Source organism: Sus scrofa, chromosome 10, assembly GCF_054392235.1.
Source record: "Sus scrofa isolate SSC_HxYL_T2T_F1_AM1 chromosome 10, Sscrofa_HxYL_maternal_Yorkshire_Landrace_v2.0, whole genome shotgun sequence".
Classification (NCBI taxonomy): Eukaryota; Metazoa; Chordata; class Mammalia; order Artiodactyla; family Suidae; genus Sus; species Sus scrofa.
Window position 1 is genome coordinate 91,906,376 of NC_139392.1, and position 16,938 is coordinate 91,923,313.

The 16,938-nt window shown below is 54.4% G+C and overlaps 1 protein-coding gene across 7 annotated transcripts in view; it reads right to left on the reverse strand.

The window, feature by feature from the left end:
- The window catches only part of TASOR2 (transcription activation suppressor family member 2), a 69,891-nt gene that overhangs the window by 5,450 nt on the left and 47,503 nt on the right, over window positions 1-16,938 (reverse strand). For all 7 annotated transcript variants that reach the window (XM_021065052.2, XM_084980564.1, XM_084980565.1 and 4 more), the window contains 4 exons: window positions 13,723-14,596; window positions 12,018-12,444; window positions 4,097-7,705; window positions 548-673 (listed from right to left, as the gene is read on the reverse strand). In XM_021065052.2, coding sequence (XP_020920711.1) covers window positions 548-673; window positions 4,097-7,705; window positions 12,018-12,444; window positions 13,723-14,596 — 5,036 coding nt within the window. The remainder of the gene's footprint in view (window positions 1-547; window positions 674-4,096; window positions 7,706-12,017; window positions 12,445-13,722; window positions 14,597-16,938) is intronic.

A 16,938-nucleotide genomic window follows, 5' to 3' on the forward strand; every position in this document is an offset into this window, starting at 1 on the left:
TTCTGCAGCTGACACGTAGACACGGCAACATCGAGCCAGCATCCCCACAGGGCCTCTCGAGGCAAGATTTACGGCTGCGAGTCAGCCACCGAGAGGCGAGACGACGTCCGGACAGACCCTCGCCGCCTTCTCCCTCGGGTACCGCGGGATGCTCTTTTTAAAAAGCCATCCAAGTGTGGTTGATTTACGGTGCTGCGCCCATTTCTGCTGCACAGCAAGGCGACCCCGTCTCTCTCTCACACACGCACACACTCACACTCACGCACTGTCCTCCCCCCGCCTGGTCTCACAGGAGACGGGACAGGGCCCCGTGCGCCGGGGCAGGCCCTCGCCGCCCATCGTCCCGCACGCAGCAGCCCGCGTCTCCGGAGCCCAAGCCCCCCGGCCGCCCCCTGGGAGGACGCCCTTCGCTGACGGAGGCCGCGGCCGCCGTGGGAGGCCACAGGCTCCGGGGCAGGAGCGCGCGCTCGTCCCGCTCGGAGGCCGCGGCCAGGAGCCTGGTACCCGCAGGATGGCACGCGAGGCCTGGCGTGCCCGGCACACCCACCTGGTGCAAGTGGGACGCGATGTCTTCGTTTCTGATGATGACGAGGAGCGTGTCGTTCTCTCTGGGAAAAGCTTGACAGAAACGCTGAGGCTCCATCTCGGCGTGGCCTCCCTTCCGCAGAAGATTCTGAAAGATTTGCCAACAGCCGTGACCTGAAAGGGACGCTTGCGCAGAGCTACTTTCTCTCTCTCTGGCTGCACCACAGCAATGACCTGGGCCCCTGCAGTGACAACGCCAGGTCCTTAACCCACTGCGCCACAAGGGAACTCCCGGGACCGCGTTTATAGTCTACTCGAAATAGCAGAGAGCACCAGCTCTTTGCTGAACTATGTCCTGACACGGCAACCTCAACAGCAGTGTGTCTCTTAATTAGATGAGCTTTCATGTATAAAACAAGTGACTCCCGGGTATCACTGACAATTAGATTTAGAAGTTTATCTCAAAGGCAAAGCACTTTATTCGTTCTTTTTTGGCCGCAGCACGGCATATGGAGCTCCTGGGCCAGGGATCAGATCCGAGCCATGTTTGCTGCAGCAACACCAGATCCTTAACCCACTGTGTCGGATGGGGACCGAACCTGCACCCCAGTGCCCGAAGCTGTCGCCAATCCGGTTGCACCACAGTGGGAACGCCACAAAGCATTTTACAATGAATCTTTTACATCCATAAACTATCAAAGGCTGATCCTTTTGAAACATCAGACGAAAATGTGTTGCTGACTCTCACTCTCTTCAAGGAAGTTACCTTGGGGACGCGGATGCTCCCTTTAAACATGCCACCTCCTGGAGTTCCCGCTGTGGCTCAGTGGGCTGAGGATCCGGCGTTGCCGTGAGCTGTGGTGTAGGTCGCAGATGAGGCTTGGATCTGGCGTGGCTGTGGTGTAGGCCGGCAGCTGCAGCTCCCATTCAATCCCTAGCCTGGGAACTTCCACCTGCCGCGGGTGCAACCCTAAAGAGGAAAGAGAAACAAACAAGATAAAAATGCCAGCTCTGGTCCCCATGTTTCTAGGGCTTCTGACCCTACACACAGCACCTGTGCGTACTCTGAGTATCATTAACAAGGACCGATTCTGGAGAAGCCAGCAGTGGCCTGGACCCAGGCCCTGAGCCCAGGGGAGCCACGTGTCACACACGCTGCCTGTGATGCCGTTTGCTGTTGCACAGAACCGCTCTGCCAGAAGCCTGATGGGGAGGAGAAGGACATGACATCAGAGAAACCCCTTCACCCTGTCAGCCTCTGTGATCTGGACACTGTTTCTGTTCGAAGGATCCTGGAGGTTTACCAGATACACTGTCTGACCACCGCTTATCCTCTTCATAAAAATAAGGTGTTAAGTCTCCCCGGATCTCAAAACAACTCAAATTCTGACTAATCCTTGCTCAAAAGGTATGGTGATGTATTTTCAGAGAGATGCCTACAGACCAGATTTCTTTCCCCAAAGAGCCGCCAAAATCGCTCAATCTCATTCCTCACAGAGGCGGCTCACTTTACCAGCAGACTGTTTGAACGAACACATTTTCCGACAGGTTTAACATTCCCATCGGCCCTGTGGGCTTCTGGGCTGTCCTGTCACAGCAGAGTCACCTGACACCTGGCGCCCCCACGCACATTTCGCTGCGGACCACATGCAGCTCTCAAGTGCATCTTGTACTGTGCTCGCCATCTGACCCGAAGGGTCGTTTTGACCTTGTTCCTTTCAGTTGTAAATAGTGGCCACGGGATAAAGCTACCAGGAAACCCTCTCTCCACTGCTGGAACAAGCATGCTCGCTACGAGGGCTCCTACTGCAGGCACACCGCCACCAGCAGCACCTGTGCTCACAGGAGCCAGGGCTCAGGGCGCCGCTGCTTCCGAGAAGACGGGAGCAAACACAAGCGCTGTGCCACGGGCGCTGCAAAGGGGCCTGGCCGCGGGGCCACGTCGCTCGATCCCTGACCTGTGTTCGCGACCATCAGGGATGGTGTGTGTAATTTGCCAAAGATGTTCGACGTTAATTCAGGATAAAACTCATTTCCAGGTTACTTTTGGAGGTGAAGCACCTTCCAAGAGACTGAAGGCTACTTAATGCTTTGTTTTTTCCAGAGAACTGTTTACCAAAACGGCACGAAACCTGGAAGGAAGACGGTGGGTGGGGCACCAGCTCTGGCAGGCATTTGTGAAGAACCCTGGACAAAAGAAGGACCCTTGACAGGAAGAACACCCACTTAAACAACAAAAGCAAATTCCATAAATTTGGATAAAAATCTCATTCAAATCGTACAAAACAGGAGCCTCAGCCACCCTGCAGACGCACACGTTTGACTGTGGCAGCACAGCGAGGCTTCAAGGCAAGGCCTGCTGCCCCCTTTCCACCCCATCCTCCGCCCGGCGGAAGAGGCCCCTCTAAGCGCCAGCAAGCGCCCTTCATCTGAGACACCTCCCAGCGCCCCGTGACCCCAGGACGGCCAGCCTCCGAGTGCGTCTGCGGGGCCCTTGCTTGTGCCCTGTGCCCCCGAGCCTTGCCCACCCTTCTGGAAGCCTCCTCAGGCCCTCATGCTTTTCTCCGGTGGCACTGAGACTGACTGGAAGCACTCACGGAGTGACGTGTCCCAGTGACTCTGGAGCAGGAGCCACCAGGGGCCGCAGTGCGGTCCTGGCTCCAGGCCCTCCGAATGCACCGTGGTGGGGACTGTCACGCCCGCGACGGCGCAGATGCCATGAGCAGCTTCAGGTGTCTGATGTTACTCAGCAGCTCGGCGTTGACAGTTTGATCGTGGGCCACGTTTGTCACCCGACAGCCACCCTGGACTTGAGCCGGGGCTTGCACAAACGCTTCCTCGTCTGGCCATCACCACTGCAGACGCGAGGCCGGCGTCCCTCTCGGTGCTGCCCTGTACCTGCCTCGGCACCTGCCAGAGCTGGGCGCTCATCTCTAATGTCCCTTTTCTCGTGTCCCTCTTATCCCGAGACCCGAGACAAGCACAGAAAGGGGTCCTCACACGTCCACTTGGGAAGGACGCTCAGGTCCCCTCAACTACACTAATGGGTGAGCACAGGGAGGAATTTTTTTTGGGCTTTTTAGAGCTGCACCCGCGGCCTATGGAGGCTCCCAGGCTAGGGGTCGAATCGGAGCTACAGCTGCCGGCCTACACCACAGCCACAGCCACACGAGATCCTCAGGTCAGTACGCGAGGCCAGGGTTCACACCCACACCCTCACGGACACGTGTCAGGCTTGCTTCCGCTGAGCCATGGTGGGAGCTCCAGGATTAGTGATTAAAACCTGAACCTGCCTCTGGATTCTATTTGTGTCCACCCTGAATACATCTCCCCAAGTGCTGTTTTGTGAAAACAAGGCACCGCATCAGTTTTGAGAAATCACATAAATCTTCCAACAGTGCACAGGGCAGACCCTCCAGCCTCTCCTCCAGCCCGGCGCGCACGGAGCTGTGGAGCTCAAGCACCCCCTGGTGCTGGCTTCTTTCTGAAGCTGAGGCTGCTCGGTTCCTTACGAAAAGACTCACTCAGACGCCAAACGGACAGCAGCAGCAGGAGCAGCCCGGCCCTTTACCTTCGTCCTTAGGAAGAACGACTCGTCGGCTGTCTCCACCAGGTGGAAGAGGAAGGTTCTGGCGCAGGCCTCCTTCACCACCCGCTCGAGCTTGACGCGCAGACTGGCGCACAGGTCGGCCACCAGGTCCTCGTAGGAGGCGGGCCGCGGGCAGGGCGGGCCCGGCGCCGGGGCCGCGGCCTCGCTGGGCTCTGGGTCTCGGGGGGCGGCCTGGCTGCCGCTGCCGAGCAGCACCTTGTTGAACTCGGCGAACTCGCTGAGGATGAGCGAGATGTCGCCGCGCGAGTCCTTCCAGGGGCTGTTGTACTTGAGCTTGTGGAGGTGGAGCGCGGCCGCCTGGCTTCCGCCCGAGTTGGGAAGCGGGCTCCTGCCGTGGGCGCCCCGCTCCTTCCAGGACGAAGAGGCCTGGGCCATGCGGTGGGGCGTGTGGCCTCTTGCCCGACGACCCGGGGGTCTGGGGTCCGAGTGCACGACGGTCACCACCAGGGGACTTCGGCTCCGGGAGGCGGGCGCGGGCGCCGGGGCCGCCTTGGGAAAGGCGGGGGCCGAGGGGCCCGACCGCCGGGCGTCTCCGCGCTTCACCATCTGCTTTAGTTTATGCGCAAAACGCAGATATTCCAGATCCAAAGTGCTGCGGGTGAGGTCGGCCGCCCCCGGCCCCGTGTCCGTCCGCAGGCGGAGCGAGGCGCCCTGGGCCACGCCGCCGGGGGCCCGGCTCCGCGCCCGTGTCACCGGGAAGTTGGCGTAGGCGCGGGCCACGCCGCGGAGGTCGCGGACGCGGACGAAAGCGGGCACGCGCCTGGCGGGCTCCAGCCCGGGCAGCCGGCGCGAGCGGCCCCAGTCCTCGTCGTCGTCGCTGTGGCTCAGGCCCAGGAAAGGGTCGTCACTCTCGTCGGAGGCGCCTTTGTCCTCGGCACGCCTACACCGCGGAGCGCAGGAATCCCGGGCGTCTTCCCTGGGTTTCGCACACTCGCCAAGAGAGTCTTGATCCGAGTCTCCGGAAAGTGGCTCATAATGGATGTCAGGATTCGCACGGAGACCCGGGGGCGCAGGGTCCCTCGGGGCCCTCGGCCCCTCACCAGCGCTCTCAGCGCCAGAGACGCCACCACCAAGAGGGGCCCGAGATCCGGGGACAAAGGAGGCAGAAGGCGCTTGCCCGCCGCCCAGGCCGGCGGCCGCCGTGTCGGGGGGCGCATCGGCCCGTGAGCAGGGGGGCAAGGGCCCATGGCCCACCAGGTCCCGGCTTGGGCCCGCGGACCCGGCCCGCAGCCGGTGGAAGGCGGGAGGAGACGGGGGTCTCCACTGCGGACCAGCGCCTCCCAGGTCCACGGAGTCGCCGAGGGTCCCGGCCTCGGGGCCGTTATTCTGCAGCAGCCTGGCCATCCTCACGGCCGAGATCTCCTGCGTCTGCGGCCCTGGCCCCGCGGCTCCGGGGCCCGAGCAGAGGCCGGCTGCCGGCCGCTCCGCGTGGACCAGGCCCCCGGGGCCGGCGGCGCTGTCCACCGAGCCCGAGCGAAGGGACCTGACGAGGATGTAGCAGCGGCCGTCTGTCTTCAGGTCCCCGCCAAGGAGATGCTCCGGGGGCCTCTCGGGGCCGGCCTGCTCCCCCAGGGACAGACTGGCGTCAGCGGGCGCAGCCGCGGAGACAAAGGCCGCAGCCAAAGGCTGAGTTTCCAGAATGTGCCTGGGACTGAGGGGAGGGTCCCTGGAGTCCCAGATGAGGTGACTCACGTGGGGGCTTCTGTCCTCCACCGCCGCTGGCTGCAGGGGACTCCCTGAGGTCGCCTGGTTTCCCGGGGCATCTCTGTACCTGGCAGCCGAGGCAGGCTGCTTCGGCTCTGCGTCCCAGCTCGGTGCCCTTGCGGAGAGGGGGGGACCCTGGTCACGCTCCCCCGGGACAGCTTGCTCAGGGACTGCACCGGGAAGGGCTGAGCACGTCCCTCTCCTCTCGGGGGGACGCCTAAATACCAGAGGCGTTTCAGCAGGAAACGGCACTGGCGGTGCCCGAGGTAAGTTATCTTGTCCCACTGGAGGGGCTGGACCCGCCAAAGAATTGTCTTTTTCTGTTACGGCCATATCGACCGACTCCATCTGGGACGGCGGGTCACCGCTCTCACGCCGCGCCTCAGAGAGCTCCGCGCCGCAGGAGGACACAGCCCTAGCCGTCTGTGCGTCTGTGCCTGGTGCCTGTGGGTCAGGACTGGAAGCTGGTGACACTTCCTCAATCAAAGAACCGAAGGGGAAGTCTAAGGCCACATGCATCTCCTCTGCCACCTCAAGGGCACACGTTTCTTTAGAAAGGACGAAGGTCGCTGTCTGTGAAGTGTCACTGCTCCTGTCCTCATTAGCTGGCGCTCTCACTGACACAGTGCCAGCAGGGTTCACGTCTCTGTCCGCTACTCGAGGCCCCCCCTGCGGGCTGAATGCCTTCTCCCGAAGCTCTAAGTGGGGCCCCAGGGCCTCCAGCCGCTGCTCCGTCTCCGCCTCGGGCTCCTCGTCTCTGGGACTTGCAGGTGGCGATATGGTGAGAGTTAGGTCAAGGTCAGAACCCTCCTCTGAGAACTCGAGGCTGGCCTCTCTGTTCAAGGACAGGCCGCTTTGTTTGCTAAATTCGGAGTTGAAGGAGCCGCAGCTCACCTTCTCACTCTTCAGACCAGTCCTGCTGCTCTTCAGTTCTGCAGAGCCGCCCGGAGCCCGTCTGGACGGAACTCGGCTAAGCGAGTCCCCCGTGTCCCGGGGAGCAGAGGCTGAGGATGGCCCAGTTTCTGCAGCCTGGGCCAGCTCAACAACCGCTTCCGAAGAGATGCTAAAGGGACTCTGAGTCTGCAGGACAAAGTCTCGAGAGAGCTTCATCTCTTCTCTGGGTGACGAATGAGAACTCCTAAGTGATGACAAGGCCTCTGTTACCACTGGGCGATCAGGTGGCGATGGTGAGCCCGCCACGGGCCTGTCTTTCTGTAGTGAGCGCATTTCTTTAACGAGGGTCTCTCTACTTGCTGGGGAGGCATGAAGGTACGTAGCACCTTTCTGTCCTGTGACTGCTGGAGAGGGAATGTCCCCAAGACCCTGTGCCTCTGCAAATGTGGGCACAGCATGGCTGAGATCTGGAGCAGGTGATACTTGTTTGCTCAAGGCTGCAGGCGTATCGGCTCTATTGACAGCTTCTGTCTCTATCGGTACATAGGTATTTTTTTCAAAAGTGAGACTCACTGGTTCCAGATTAATCATCACATACCCGACATCATCCTTCCTTTCCAACGAGGGCTGGCACTCTTTGTTTAGGGGGTGGCTATGCTGGATAAGGCCCTGCAAAGCACCTGTTTTTGTTTGCCTTTTTGCATGAAAAAGATCAACTCTGCTTTCCAGGGCGCTGTACACGGACTTCTGACAAATCATAGACGGACTGCTGATCCCATCATATGTCCTGGGGAGTGTGGTTTGTGTGAGAGCATCACTGTAAGCCACTCGTGCGCCATCAAGGGGCTCAAAGCTTTTATCTTCACCAGGAATAGACGGCCCGTTAGTCTGAGTGCTGCCGATCCTAGAAAGCACGAGATTAGACTTTTCCAGCTTATCTGATGACTCTGGTTCGGCTTTCTCCCCAGTAATCTGAAATGAGAAAAGAAAGAAACGAATTAAAAAAAATCAGGAATCAAATTGCTTTTTTTTTTTTTTTAAAGGATTTACATAAATGAAGAACAGACTGGACAAAGATCAATTTTAGTTTATTCTGTTTTGTTTCTTCACAGGAGAGCAGCAATCCTGTTCTTTTTAGACAGGCTTAATACCTCTCCTCGAGTAGGAACTAAAACACACACACACACACACACACACACACACACACACACACACACACACACACGCAGACAAGAGCTCCAAAACTTTAACTGCACAACTTTTTTTTTTTTTTAAATGGACTTGTGGGAATAAAAGTGTCTACGCCATTGGCAATTTAAAGGCTGAAAATGCAGCCTGTTTCCTAAACAGCATCACTTAATTCAGAAATGCAGCAGGAGAGGAGAAATTACTCAATTTGCTTTTTGGGAAGATTAAAAGAGATATATATATATATATATTTTGCTATTTTAGGGCCACACCTGCAGCATATAGAGGTTCCCAGTCTAGGGGTCTAATTGGAGCTGTAGTTGCTGGCCTAAACCACAGCCACAGCCACACCAGATCCAAGCCGCGTCTGCAACCTACACCACAATTCACGGCAACACCGGATCCCTAACCCACTGAGCGAGGCCAGGGATCGAACCCGCAACCTCATGGATCCTAGTTGGGGTATGTTAACAGCTGAGTCACAAAGGGAACTTCTAGAAGATATTTTTTAAAGCAAAGAGTAACTTATTTAAATATCACCTTTCAATTAGACTATAAATAAGCTGTCATCTGGAACTTTCCCTGAGGAAACAGTAAATTATTATCTCTTGTACTCAGGATGCACTGATGCCACTTTCCCAAGGTACTAATCTCTGCTCTGTGAAATAAGGCCCTTGCCCCTTAGCTATCTTTTTTGCTTACAAGTGGAGATAATCCCCCTCTTACTGTAACACCTCCCCCTTCAGCAGAGCAATAGGAGACAGTACAGTTTGCATCAATAAATTAAACCAGGAGTTCCCGTCGTGGCGCAGTGGTTAACGAATCCGACTAGGAACCATGAGGTTGCGGGTTCGGTCCCTGCCCTTGCTCGGTGGGTTAAGGATCCGGCGTTGCCGTGAGCTGTGGTGTAGGTTGCAGACGCGGCTCGGATCCCGCGTTGCTGTGGCTCTGGCGTGGGCCGGTGGCTACAGCTCTGATTCGACCCCTAGCCTGGGAACCTCCATGTGCCGTGGGAGCGGCCCAAAGAAATAGCAAAAAAAGGCAAAAATAAATAAATAAATAAAATAAATTAAACCAAAGGGACCGATTTAAACAGCAGCGGGAGGGTTTTAGGTTAAACATTACCAGAATGTCCAAAATACCTCTGGACAGTTTTGATAATCTCAAAAGAAGGTTGTTTATTTGTTTAAAGGATGAAGAATGGTCTTGTCCAGAATACGGTAAAATGGATTTTGATTAGAAAGCTGACTGTATGCCTGTCATTTTGGAAAACTATAGTCACAGATTTCCCACCACTATTTGCAGCACTCATGTTGGAAGTCAGGACCTAGTTCAAATCCCTTGTTCACATTTCTGTCTTAATCAAAGAAAGACACTGACCTGAGCAGCTGGCAGGTGGAGCTGAGACTCAGTTTTTTGGGTTTTTTTGTTTTTGTTTTTGCTTTTCAGGGCCACACCCATGGCATATGGAGGTTCCCAGACTAGGGGTCAAACTGGAGCTACAGCTGCCAGCCTACAGCACAGCCACAGCAACGCAGGATCCGAGCTGCACCTGCAACCTACACCAGAGCTCACAAGCAACGTTGGTTCCTTAACCCACTGAACAAGGCCAGGGATCGAACCCGCAACCTCATAGTTCCTTGTCGGATTCGTTTCCACTGTGCCACAGTGGGAACTCTGAGACTCGGTTTTAAGAGGACATGACTGGCCAGGCACAAAGCATAGAAAAATCTTGATGGTAAGTGCCCCTGGAGAGCATCCCTCTGACCCCCCCATCACGCCGTGGCTGCCAATGCTGGGCCACAGTCCTGAATCTCACTGTGCCCGTGCTCTGAGCACTGCGATACTCCTAGTTTGTCCTGGGATAAGGGAGTGACAGAGGACATGCGTGTGCACCTTTAAAGCACAGGTACAGTACATGATGGAAAAAAGTTCCTAAGAATGAGCTACACGAGTGTTAGGAATCAATTTTTTTTTTGTCTTTTGTCTTCTTAGGGCTGCACCCACAGCATATGGAGGTTCCCAGGCTAGGAGTCGAATTGGAGTTGTAGCCGCCGGCCTCACCACAGCCACAGCAACACAGGATCTGAGCTGCATCTGCGACCTACACCACAGCTCTCGGCAATGCCGGATCCTTAACCTACTGAGCGAGACCAGGGGTCCAACCTGTGTCCTCATGGATGCTAGCTGGGTTTGTTAACCACTGAGCCATGATGGGAACTCCAGGAATCATTAATTTTAATGTTCTACTTTCTAGTTAAATGTTCTTTCACATTTGCAAAAAGTCATTCCTCCTGTTCTAAAGTAAAATGAGTACTGGTGACAGTTAATACATATTACCACAACAAAAACATAAGAAACTAATGTGTGTGTGTGTGTGTGTGTGTGTGTGTAATAAGTGAAATCTGCCTGACTAAACTATCAGTACGTTCTTAGTCTAAGGTACTGATTCTTTACCAGACTTTGAGTATCTTTTTGAGAATAAGATGAAATTTAAGAACCTCATCTTCAGATGGAGCTCCTGCTGTGGCCCAGTGGGACCAGCAGCGTCTCTGCAGCTCCAGGACACAGGTTCCACCCCCGGCACAGTGGATTAAGGATCTGGCATTGCCGCCACTGTGGCATGGGCTGCAACTGTGGCTCGGAGCTGATCCCTGGCCTGGGAACTCCATGTGCCATGGGGTGGCCAAAAAAGAAGGAAAATTTAAAAGAAGGACCCTGTCCAGAGAAAAACACCACATACACTTGTACCATGTACGTATGTGTACACACACACAAACACACACACACACAGATACATACACACACGCTGACACTGAGAAACACTGAGGCTGTGCAGATCCTAACCTTGGCCTGACAATTTGCTCACTGTGTGACTCCAGGCCGTTCTGGGCTCTGCTGTCCTGCGTCCGCACCTCCCCCAGCTGTGTGAGCATTAACCGCGTGGCTGTGCAGGAAGGGCTCAGCCCATGCTCTAGCCCACAGTGCCCTCCAGCCTCCCCTCCGATGCACAGGACAGCTGGACACACTCACAGACCCACCGAAGGCTCAGCCCTGGGCCTGCACAGCCCTCGGAAGCCCAGAGCTGGAAACTCGATGGCAACAAAGCACTGGAGGTACCCAAACTCATGCAAGAGTGGTCTGCAATGAATCTCAGCGGAGAGCTTAAAAAGGCAGGTATTCTATCAATCCACTTACTTAGAATTTCAATACAGCTTTTTTATTTGCTCCAATTAAAATCTGATTATCTGGCCAGGCCATCAGTTGAGAACAGTGGAATGCAACAAAGTCTATTTTCATATTCAGGAGCAGCGGCAGACCTATGAGAGGGCTGGCATTTTATTTACTACTGTAGGATTCCCTTTTTAAAGCAGCTCTGATGTAGTCAAGCTTGGTTTAAGGTTTAGTGAAGATTTTTACATTCATTATTACCCACATGAGACCCATACACACCATTCTAGGTAAGACGTAATAAGCATTATTCACCGCTTTTGAAAGATGATAAAACCCAGAGAGAACAAAGAGTTTGCCCCAAGTCACGCAACCAAAGAGTGACGTAATTTTGGCTGGCTCCCAGCTCATCTGACTGCATGATTTTTTCCTTCTTCTTTTTCTTCAATCAGTGTGGCAGATGAGGCTCTACCGTAGACAATCCTGTGTTCGAAAACTAAGTTTTTAGCATTATAATCCTTTACAGAGCTAGAGAGCCCACGTTCCTAAAAGAAACTGATACCTTGGAGTTCCCATCGTGGCTCAGCAGTTAGCGAACCCCACGAGCATCTGTGAGGACTCAGGTTCGGTCCCTGGCCTCGCTCAGTGGGTTAAGGATCCGGCATTGCCACGAACTGTGGTGTAGGTGGCACAGGCAGTTTGGAACCCATGTTGCTGTGGGTGTAGGCTGGCGGCTTCAGCTCCGACTGGAACCCTAGCCTGGCAATCTCCATATGCCACGTGTGCGGCCCTAAAAAGACAAAAAGACCAAAAGAAAAAATCAAAGAAAGAAAGAAACTGGTGCCTTGTTTTGAGTGTGATTTTACCTGTAAATGAAAAAAAAGCTTTCCTCAAAAATACTGTCAGCAGCATTCATGGTACGTACCTCGGTGTCACAAGAGTAGATGAGATTCTGGCCTTCTGGGGCCTCTGCATGACCCTCTGCTGCAAAAAGGTCTCTCTGTTCACTCTGCACCCAGAGCTCCAGGCCTCTCCTGGGCGGTGGTTTCGCGAACGGGAGCAGGGAGTCGGTGTCGGGGAAGGACGGGGGCGCAGGGAGGCCCCTGGGGGCGTCCACCGTCTCCGACAGGGGGTCTAGGCAGCCTTCTGCGCCGGAGGCCTCCTGGAGCTCGCTGAACGCGATCGGGTCCAGCGTGCTGTTTATGGACACATACTTGGCCGGGTTGCTGTGCTCCACTACTTTCCGGGACGACCGCATAACTTGGTTCTGACTGCTGTAAAACAGAGCTACCCACATGTGAAGCAGCAGCTTCACTTCTTCCACGTTATCCGGCAAATCAGTATTCCAGGGCCTGCAATTTCCAAGAACAGACAAAAATCATGGACCATGACCACTTTGGTGGATTATCTTATCAAAAGCACCTGCCTTCATTAACTTTAGTTTTTTAGTTCATTTTTGTTTTATTTTATTGTTGTCTTTTTGCCATTTCTAGGGCCACTCCCGCGGCATATGGAGGTTCCCAGGCTAGGGGTCTAATCGGAGCTGTAGCCACCGGCCTACGCCACAGTCACAGCAACGAGGGATCCAAGCTGCGTCTGCGACCTACACCACAGCTCACGGCAACGCCGGATCGTTAACCCACTGAGCAAGGGCAGGGACCGAACCCGCAACCTCCTGGTTCCTAGTCGGATTCGCTAACCACTGCGCCACGACGGGAACTCCGGAGACAGACATTTCTGAACCTCGGCCAACACAAGGACGGCAGGGCCACGTGGAAGGAGTCAGAGGCACTACAGGGTAGGCTTTCGAGATGACCCCTATGAGCAGATGGGGACGAGAGTGCAGGAGCAAGGAGCAAAGCTGACGGACTCGGTCCTGCTGAAAAGCACCCGCTCCAGGAGCGGACAGCCACCTCCCAGGGCTCGTGCTTCCAGCTAACAGCGATGGCTGCCACTTGTCAGCAGGCGCCTGGCGCTGTGCCAACCCTGACGGACCCAACGCCTGCAGTGTGGCTCTTACGAAACCCACCCATGCTCAGAAGTGCGGCCTGCAGACCGGCACCCTTCCCGGGTGGTCCTGGACATGGGCTGGAACGGTAGGCTCTCGGACCCCCTCCCCAACAGACGGAGTCAGCAGCTGCAGGTCAGGGAGACCCCAGCCGAGGGGTGCCCACAGCAGCGAGCAGCCCTGTCCCAAAGCTCAGACGCTGGCCCGCGTCTAGACTCACCCCCCAGGCGGGGCCCCGCTGCCCCGCTCCCAAGCCCGTGCTTCCGGCCCTCTGCTCTTCTGGCCCCGACCCTTAAGGAAGTCACGGAACAACGCCCCGTCCAACGGCTCCCTCGGCGATCCCACCAGCCCTCCAAGCTATGATCATCCTGTCTCTTCGGAAGTTCAGTCTGTAAAGCGTTACCTCTTTACCTCTCTATCTTACAGAGAGAGCACTTAAATCTCAGAGACCAGAGAGACTTGAGGAGGGGCACCTCCTGTCACGAACACCCGCCTGCTGTTTCCACCGGGGTCCTGGACGGCGCACGCTGCTCCCGCCCTCCCGCCCTCCCTCCCCGGGCGCACCCTCTGCCGGGCCCGCCCCGTGGAGACGCTCCGCCCCGTCCAGCGGCGCCCGACTCACCCGTGCAGGGCTCTGAGGACCGTCTTCTCCAGCGGGTTGTTGGTGTACTTGCTGTCCAGGCTGAACACGTAGTCTGCTTCACACCTGAACGTGACCTTGAAGGAGCCGTCGCAGCTGAACACGGTGTGAGAGCAGGGAAAGTCCTTCAGGCCGGAGGGCAGCAGCCTGGCCCTGCGCCGGAGCGCCGGGTCCTGGGGGAGCTTCTGCAGAGGGGAGGTGCTGTGCTGGTGCCGGAAGGGCATGACTTTCCCCACGGGGGTGCCCGCCTCCGGGCCCTTTGTGCCGCTCTTGGCAAAGGCAGGGCCCAGGGCCCCTCTCTGCTGCAGATGCCTCCGGGAATGCTCTGCCAGGAGGAGGGCGTAGGAATGCTCCACAGCAACAAACGAGCTCTGGCTCGAGTCGGAACCTTCTAGTGCTTCCTCGGGAAGGGCCGCCGGGGCTTCTGCGGGGGCCTGACTGCCAGCAACCGCGCTCTCTTCCTCGGGGCCGAGCCGGGGGTCTGCCGCTGCATCACTCTTATCAGAGGAGGGTGTGGAGAACGGTCCGCCCTTCTGACTTTTAACTCCCCGATGATACTCATGGTCCGATGTGCTGCGCAAAGCAGGCTCTTGAGAAAGCAAAGCAGCACGGAGCGGCAGCTCTGAGGAGCAGGGGAAGTTTCTGGGCTCCGACGATGGTGCGGTAGAGGTAGCGGCGCTCAAGGCGAGATCCGCCAACATATTCAGCGCCCTGGAGTCACAGGTGACAATGCAGTCTTCAGGTGGCTCTTTCTGAGCCACTGAGAGCGTCTCTGGTTGAGCTGTATTTATGCTAATAACATCTTTTTGACCCTCTGAAATTTCTGATTGAAGCTGGGAAGCAGTTTCTTCTTTGGCTTCAGTACAAAGGAAAGAAAGACATATAACATTTCATTTCCGTAGAATTAATTCTCTGTCATATTACTACGCCTCACCCAAATCAACAGTTAAGTCAACAGATTAAAAAAAAACCCTCTTGACATGTTGCATGAAATTTACTATCAGACTTAGGTCCTGTCCAACTCTCTGATGTAATATATTTACCAGAGGAACAAATCTTACCAAAGTGCGCCTTCATTTAAAAAGAAATCACCCTTTAAAACTGCAGGTACTGAACTACACACAATGCATGCTGCTCAGCGAAAGAAACACACAAAGAGAAAAAACAACAGGGAAACAAGGGGTCTGCCCTTGGAGAGGCGACAATCTGGGAATTTCTAAGTCTGAAGTGCCGGTTATACTATATTCACATACTTTCTTACGGATCATGTCCCTTAACAAGCTAGTAGAGAAATCACCTAAGTTTGAGATGATTTTAAACCACTAATGTTTAAGCATAATACACAATGGTATGAATAAAAAATGAGAAAAGCTGTAAGAGTATTCAGAATCACCAATTAAAGTCAAGTTTTAAAACTTCAGTTTCTGCCTTGAAAACATCTCCTCGCCTACTGATAATGCTCCTTTCAGCAGGTTGTACACCTGCCCACCTGCCTTCCGTCAGAAAACTGACATTCTCAGGTGATTTACCTGCACTGGCAGGACACGGATTCCACCTTCTTAAATGCCATTACTGTGAAGGACAAAGGTCACAACAATACCAGGCAGTGGTTCCTTGAAGCAGGTGGACCGAGGGACAGAAAAGCCAACGGTGCTTCTCTTTGTAACCAGTACTAGGACTGGGATAAAGTACTGGCCTGTCTGCGCAGGTCAATGACAGTACACCCGCAGAGAAGACAACTGGCTCACAAGGCCATCAAACAGCCTGAGAAGAGCGTGCGTGTGGCGTGGAGGGCAAAACTAATCAACCAGTGCTCAGTTTGTACTTAAGAGAGCGAAGCCCAGGGCTCGAGGCCAGAGAAGTGACGCCAAGCCCCTCGGCTGTGCTGCAAACACAAGGATCGCCTGAGGAGCTGGTGCGCGTGCTGACACTAAGTGCACTCTACCCTCTGATGTCAGGGGCCTTTCCGCCGAGCATCACCACGAGAAAGGCCGCATACGGAGAACGCTGCATTCAACGGAGAGGAAGAGTTCATCTTAATAAACATGCGCCCTCTCAGGTAAATCATTTAATTACAGACTTGTTAGAGGTTTTCAACCAATTAAAAACGCAATCCCGGAGTTCCTGTCGTGGGTCAGCTGTAACAAACCCGACTAGTATCCACGAGGTTTGCGGATTTGATCCCTGGCCTGGCTCTGTGGGTTAAGGATCCAGTGCTGCCGTGAGCTGTGGTGTAGGTCACAGGCGAGGCTTGGATCCTTCATTCCCGTGGCTGTGGTGTAGGCCAGCAGCTACAGCTCTGATTCGACTCCTAGGCTGGAAACTTCCATATGCCACAGATGTGGCCCTAAAAAAGTAAATAAATAAAATAAAAATACAATCCCAGTCTCTTTTAAGAAATATCGGTAAGATGATGCCAAACGAATTATATTAAAGAAAAGAGTTCAATAAATAAAAACTATATTAAAAAATGTTAAAAAGGACAGAAAACTATTAGTTTCAGTAACAAAATGGGTTCAGCCTTCTTAAACTGATATTTTAAGTATAAGAAATGAAGCAGATTAGGAGTGGTGATTACAAAATACAAGAAAAATTAAGACTATTTAAAAGGCGGAAATCTTAAAATTAACTTGAAATGTGGCTGCACAATATATACAGACATTTACAATATAAATCAGCCCATTTCTTCATACACATTTTGCAGACTTTCATTTTCTGGGCTCCTTTTTCTGCATTAACTCCTCCCACTAATCGATTAGTCTACAAATATCTGGAAGCTGAATCAGCCAAGGGATTCAAACGACAAGGCTAGGAATACAATGCATTATGTATGTGTGTCTCTGCTCGTCCTGTTCACAAACGACTGGAAAAATGGGACCAAGACACAGCAAATGACTGGGAAATAGGGAGCTCCCGTTGTGGCCCAACTCGTATCCATAAGGATGTGGGTTTGATCCCTGGCCTCGCTCAGTAAGGATCCGGCACTGCCATGAGCTGAGGTACAGGCCGCAGACACGTCTCAGATCCCATGTTGCTGTGGCTGTGGCCGGCAACTGCAGCTCCGACCCTAGCCTGGGAACTTTCGTATGCCACAGGTGCAACCCTACGAAGCAAAAATAAATAAATACATAAAAAATAAAGATTGGAAGAGTATGAATTTAAGTTGATCATGTTCTCACTACCCCAAAAGGAAATCAA